At 50.7% G+C, this 6,000-nt stretch overlaps 1 protein-coding gene across 2 annotated transcripts in view; it reads right to left on the bottom strand.

The window, feature by feature from the left end:
• Nucleotides 1-448: 448 nt before the first annotated feature.
• The window catches only part of DIPK2B (divergent protein kinase domain 2B), a 70,455-nt gene continuing 64,903 nt past the window's right edge, over nucleotides 449-6,000 (bottom strand). For both annotated transcript variants that reach the window (XM_060001968.1, XM_060001967.1), the window contains exons 3-5: nucleotides 5,495-5,668; nucleotides 2,159-2,447; nucleotides 449-882 (exon numbers count right to left, since the gene is read on the bottom strand). In XM_060001968.1, coding sequence (XP_059857951.1) covers nucleotides 542-882; nucleotides 2,159-2,447; nucleotides 5,495-5,668 — 804 coding nt within the window. In that variant the 3' untranslated portion in view covers nucleotides 449-541. The remainder of the gene's footprint in view (nucleotides 883-2,158; nucleotides 2,448-5,494; nucleotides 5,669-6,000) is intronic.

Here is a 6,000-nt window from a genome sequence, read left to right as displayed (position 1 = left end):
CCTTCCGTCCACGTGTCCCCTTGTCCTGCAGTCTCCTCACCCTGTGGCAGCGCGGGGAGCGTAGCAGGAGGGCTAGGGCAGGGGTACAGTCTTCCCTCCGTGCCAGCCTTTTGACCTCCACGGCTCTGTCACATTTGCCCTGGCGGTGCATGCTTCTGGAACATTCTTTGTAACCACCTGGGCTGGGGGGAGGGAGCACGTGTCCCTGGCCCTTCATATCTCTGTGTTTTTGCACTAACTCAAGAGTCTGGTGGAGAAGAGAGAAAAATGAGGCTCAAAGAGGCCGAGTGAGCGTCCACACCTGGTTCTTCCGATGCCCACCCTTGGGCTCTTCCACGGTGACCCAGCCAGTGGGGGTAATCATGCCACCCGATGGCACGACTGCCCTCTGATGTTTGGCATGTTCCTTTCTCCCTGGGAAACAAAGGTACCTTTCTCCCAGTGTCTAAAAGGGAGCAGCTTCTTTCAACCGTGCAGCAAGCGAGCGGGCAGCGGAAGTTCCAAGGAAGTGGTCCCCGGAGGCCAGCAAGGCTCCAGCCCCTCAGAACTTATCATTATACTTGCAGTCTGGGTAGCGGTAGGCAAATCTGGGGTCACAGGTTCTCAGGGGCCTCAAGATGTCCTTCAGCCGGCTGGCGGCTTGGAGGACCTCGGGGTCTGGCCGGGTTCCCTCCCCACAGCGAGCGAGCTCGGCGTCTATCTCCTCCTGCACCGGGGACGGGAACTTGGCCTGGAGAAGTGGGGGCAGCACCTGGCCACACACCAGCACCAGGCTCTGCTTCTCAGGGATGGTGTCGCAGGAGGGCAGCTCGGTCTGGCAGCCAGAGACCAGGCAGCTGAAGATGTCTTTATTCTCTCCCGCCCTGGAGGCCGCTTGGCTGCCTACAAGAGAATGGAAGACATCACACACCCTACAACCTGTTCTCCTTGCGGGAAGGCGTCACTAATGAGAATTGCTGGGCAAAGTGGTTCAGACTCCTAGCATCTCCTGTCACCAGGAGATTTAGGGCTCAGGGACACAATGGCACCTGATGAGACCCTGGGGGGAACTCTCTTGGCTACAATAAGGTGAGGCCTGGGACTTCCCTGGCGGTCCAGTGGTTAAGACTCTGTGCTTCCACTGCAGGGGGCACGGATTTGATCCCTCGTCGGGGAAGTAAGAGCCTGCATGCCACCCAAAAAATTAAAAAAAAAAAAAGATGAGGCCTGGGGATGGAAAACGCACTTCTTCCTACCAGAACTTGGGCTTCTAATTGCAAGGCTCTCATGCATATCGTGATTCTCCCATTATTATGACTGAATTAGGGAGCTCAGGAAATTCCTAGGGCCGGTTTCATGTGCCCTCTTTAAACACAAAGTTGGGAGAAAGAACAGGTAATCCAGAATATGCCTTCCGTGGGTTGTAGGGGGACTGCTATTCAGCGGTTCACATTCCCGAATATTCTGGTATCAGCCCCACTTCTTCTCATTTGATTCTTCTTGATAAAGGCAAATCAGGACATGAGTAAGCGTGGTTTAATTGGTCTATCTTTGTAGGCCTTCTCATATAAACAAAATCAGAAATTGGAAATTAAAATCCTCTGTCCTACGATTGGGCTCAGAATATCTAGTCACCATTACAGACTGCGATGTTCAAAGGGTTCTAGAACCCTGGATGAGCCTGTGCACATCATCAAAAACACGATTCACTCATACACCACATTCGGTGCCATGTTTTTCAATTTGAAAACTTTATAAAAAGCAAAGGTGCCCAGATGGATTGCGAAATGTACCACTGAATCAGCCAGATAGTTCAGATAAAGCATCTGATGAGAAAGGCTCTGAGGGGGAGATGTATGTCCCCGCGCTACACAGACCCAATCGGACAACAGCAGTGCCCTCAGAGGGTGAAGCTGGGCCATAGCACAGTGCAAATCTCCTCCTCCTGTACTGACAAGGTCAAGTCCGGTTCCCCTTTGGAGCTGGAGCAGAGACTTAAAACGGGGAGAGGGACTCTCCTGTCCCAAACTTGGGCTGCTCTCACTATGACACAGGGAGACTGGCGAGGCCCAGTGGTGTGAGCCACACCCCACCCCCAGGCCCTGTTGTCACCCCTCCCTAGCGCCTGTCACCCTGGCTTCCCCTCTGACAGCTGCTCAGCCAGGCCCATGCTGGGTACCTTCCTGCCTGTCGATGACGCCCAGTGCGCTGGCATCCCGGATGAACAGATGCCCGTTGTTGAAGATGCCAAACATGTCCACATCCACGTGGGTGAAGTAGAAGAAGTAGTTCAAATCGTTGCTTCTCAGGGACTCCAGGACACCCAGGAGCTGGTAGGCCAGGTCGGCCGCCTGGTCTGCGGGTGCACCATAGAATTCCTGCAGCGGGCTGGTGCTAGTGCTGACCAGAAATCTGCCGCAGGAGCCCAGGTACCTGGGCAGTGGCCATCCCTCGGCACCCGGGAAGATCTGCCAAGCGAGAGGAGGAGGCATTAGAGGATTAGAGAGAAAAACCTCCTGAGACAGTTCCCTCCCTCTCTCTCTCTCCCCCTCCCTCCCTCCCTCCCTCCCTCTCTCTCATTCTCTCTCTCTCTCTCTCTCTCTCCAAGAGCAGACAGAAATATCAGCCTTACTCATGTACCCAACGTCTCAAGACACGTCAGCAAAGCATCCCTTAACCTTGTTTATACCTCTTGGAACATGGCAATACCTTGCTCCCCCCGTCCCTCCCCCCACCACTTTTTTATTCCATTGTTGATGGAGGGATTCAGAAAAGGCAGATCTTCTTTCCATATTGTAGATTGCATTTCAACAAAGTTGCCCCAAGCGAGGTAAGAGAATGCCGATGCCCTTGCTACAATTTTAGAGGGTATTCAGGCTTCAGGGAAATGTGTTTATTTGAAGAGTTGTATAGTTGAAGAAATATGACTAGCATTTCAGATTTCACAGACATCACGGCTTAGGAAGAGGTTATGGGGGGGAAAAAAAGAGGGTCAACTTAAGGCTGATTTAAAGAAAATATTTAAAAAAATAACAGTGCAGGCAGTAGATTCTGGGATAGGGCAAAAATTATGAAGGTGACCCTTGGGTGACTCAAGTTTTGGGAACTGCTGCACTGGCCCTGGGCGTGGTCCTGGGCAAATCTGCCTGGTTGGGGTAATTACACACTCACAGAGACTCCCCAACTGACTGGAACGTTCTGACAGCCTAACACTGGTCTAGGGAAGCACACAGCTCTACCCAGTTTCCTCTGTCTCCTTGTAAGAGCTCCAGTAGTTTGGGATTAACATATACACACTACTATATATAAAATAGATAAACAACAAGGACCTACGGTATAGCACAGGGAACTCTACTGAATATTTTGTAATAACCTATAAGGGAAAAGGATCTGAAAAGAATATATATATATATATATATATATATATATAAAACTGAATCACTTTGCTGTATACTTGAAACTAACACAATATTGTAAATTAACTATATCTCAATTTAAAAAAAAGAGTGGAGGGAATATCCTAGCTTTTTTTTTTTTTGACTATTTACTGAGGCAGCTATATCTAGAATGGTGTTTCTTTATGGGAGAAATGACAGAAACTATAAATATTAACACTTTTTTCCCTCACTTTCCTTCTTAAAAAAACAAAGTCATCCCCCTTTCTGATGATTTTCTGTGGTCTTCTGCCATTTTAACCCGCTCACCATGTTGTGAAGAACCTTTTCTTGTCCCCCCGCCCCGCCCACTGGGGCCTCTCCACTGTGTGCCATGCAGAGAGGCCCCCGGCCCCCTGGCGATGTCTAAATGTGCGGCCACGAGTCATCCCGGGCTTGGGGGCAGATCGACGCCATGCCCTTCCTGGGCGGAGCTCAGGGTGGATGGAGACTCCCAGCCCAGACCTCTCAGGAGCCAGGGCTGGAAGCAGCCAGGTCACCTGCCTTGGCCACTAAGTGTAGGACAATTGGAGAAGAAGGCCTCTGAGCGTGAAGGAAAACCAGCAATTCCTTCTTCTCCTCTAGGATTTCAAATGCCAACGTTAGTAGGCAGTTTTTAGCAGGAAGAGCGTGGACCCTGAAGTCAGACAGCTCTGGGTTTGGGTTCCATTGCTGGCACTGGCTAAGGGACTGTGGCCAAGTCACTTCACAGCTCTGGGCTCCACTTACCTCATCTGGAAGAGGGGACAATTATAATATTCCTGTGGGGTTGTCGAGTTGTGAGCATTAAATGAGATAATGATGTAAAACATTTAACACAGTGCCTGGCACATAGCTAGTGCTCAAGAAATGAGTTGTTATTATGTACTTAGCCATCATGCCTTTGGCCAATAATATATAGTTAATATATTATATATAAAAATAATATGGGGCTTCCCTGGTGGCGCAGTGGTTGAGAGTCCGCCTGCTGATGCAGGGGACACGGGTTCGTGCCCCGGTCCGGGAAGATCTCACATGCCGTGGAGTGGCTGGGCCCGTGAGCCATGGCCGCTGAGCCTGCGCGTCCGGAGCCTGTGCTCCGCGACGGGAGAGGCCACAACAGTGAGAGGCCCGTGTAACGCAAAAAAAAAAAAAAAAAAAAAGTAATTATATATTATATAATATCTCATAAATAATTTTAATAATATAAACAATTAGAATTAAATATATTATAAATAATTAGAACAAAATAATATAGTATAAATAATATAAAAATAATAATTATATTATAAATAATTATATTTATTTGTAAATAATCATAATAACCAATATAATTATTAATTAGAATGATTAATATTAACACAATACTACAGATAATTAAAATATAATCTCGATATAATTATTATAGTTATTAAAGTCGATATAATATTATAAATAATTATAATATAATATAATTAATAACAATACTAATTATTATTAACTGTTGTGGGGCTTCCTCCTCCTCCACCCCCTCCCCTTCCTGCACCTTCTTCTTTGCCTCTTTCTCCTCCCTCTCTTCGTCTCCTGCCCCCTCTTTTTTTTTTTTTTGCTGTACGTGGGCCTCTCACTGTTGTGGTCTCTCCTGTTGCGGAGCACAGGCTCCAGACGCACAGGCTCAGCGGCCATGGCTCACGGGCCTAGCCGCTCCGCGGCATGTGGGATCTTCCCGGACCAGGACACGAACCCGTGTCCCCTGCATCGGCAGGCGGACTCTCAACCACTGCGCCACCAGGGAAGCCCCTCATACTGATCTTTGAGACACCTGGTCAAAGTTGCCCTCCTCCACAAAGCCCTTCTGGGCTGCCTCTGGCCGTGAAAGTGGCCATTCCCCGCCACCCCTCCACCCCAGCTCCCACACCTCTTTCCTCTGCAGCAACCACAGCACTTCCCCACTGCAGAAGCCAACACATATTTACTAAATGCCACAAAGGTACTAATGTGGGCTGGTGGCCCCAAGGTGTGCAGTGATGGCAGAGACAGCTCAACCCAGGGCCTGCTCCCTCGGAGCCGGAAGTGAACCCGATCCCTGGACGGGCTTTCCGGGGCCGGGGGTCCCTGCATACCTGTAGGAGGATGGGATGGGCGTTGACAGCTAGCGTGTAGAGGAGACGCAGCTTGTCGCGGTCCGTGAAGTGGTCCATGAAGATGCTGCCAGCGTCGGCCACCTCCGCATAGCGCCGGACCACGCGATCCAGGAGTCGCTGTGACGGGCAGCGCAAGAGGGGGCTGGGCAGGCCCTGCAGCAGGTGGGAGAGATCCCGGGAGGAGGAAAGTCTGCTGAGTGCTCGTGGGCTCCGGCAGGACCGGCACGGGTAGGCCCTGCTATTGGGGGAGATCGCGGGGTTGTGGGGGACCAAGTAGGCCCTGAGGGGGTCTGGGGGGGTTATGGAGCACAGTACCCCTGGGGGGCGTGGTGGGAGGGCCCTGGGCAGGCTATGTGAGGGAGGGCGGGAGTTGAGAAGACACTGCCCTCCCAGGCCTGTCGGGCAGGGGAGACCATCAAATGCCCAGCAGTTACCACGTGGTGCAGAGGGAGCTATGACTGGTGTGAGGTCAGGGAGATATGGGA

The sequence above is a fragment of the Delphinus delphis genome, chromosome X, assembly GCF_949987515.2.
Source record: "Delphinus delphis chromosome X, mDelDel1.2, whole genome shotgun sequence".
Lineage (NCBI taxonomy): Eukaryota > Metazoa > Chordata > Mammalia > Artiodactyla > Delphinidae > Delphinus > Delphinus delphis.
Note: the sequence above shows the minus strand (reverse complement) of the source record. Positions and strands in the feature narration are given on the sequence as shown.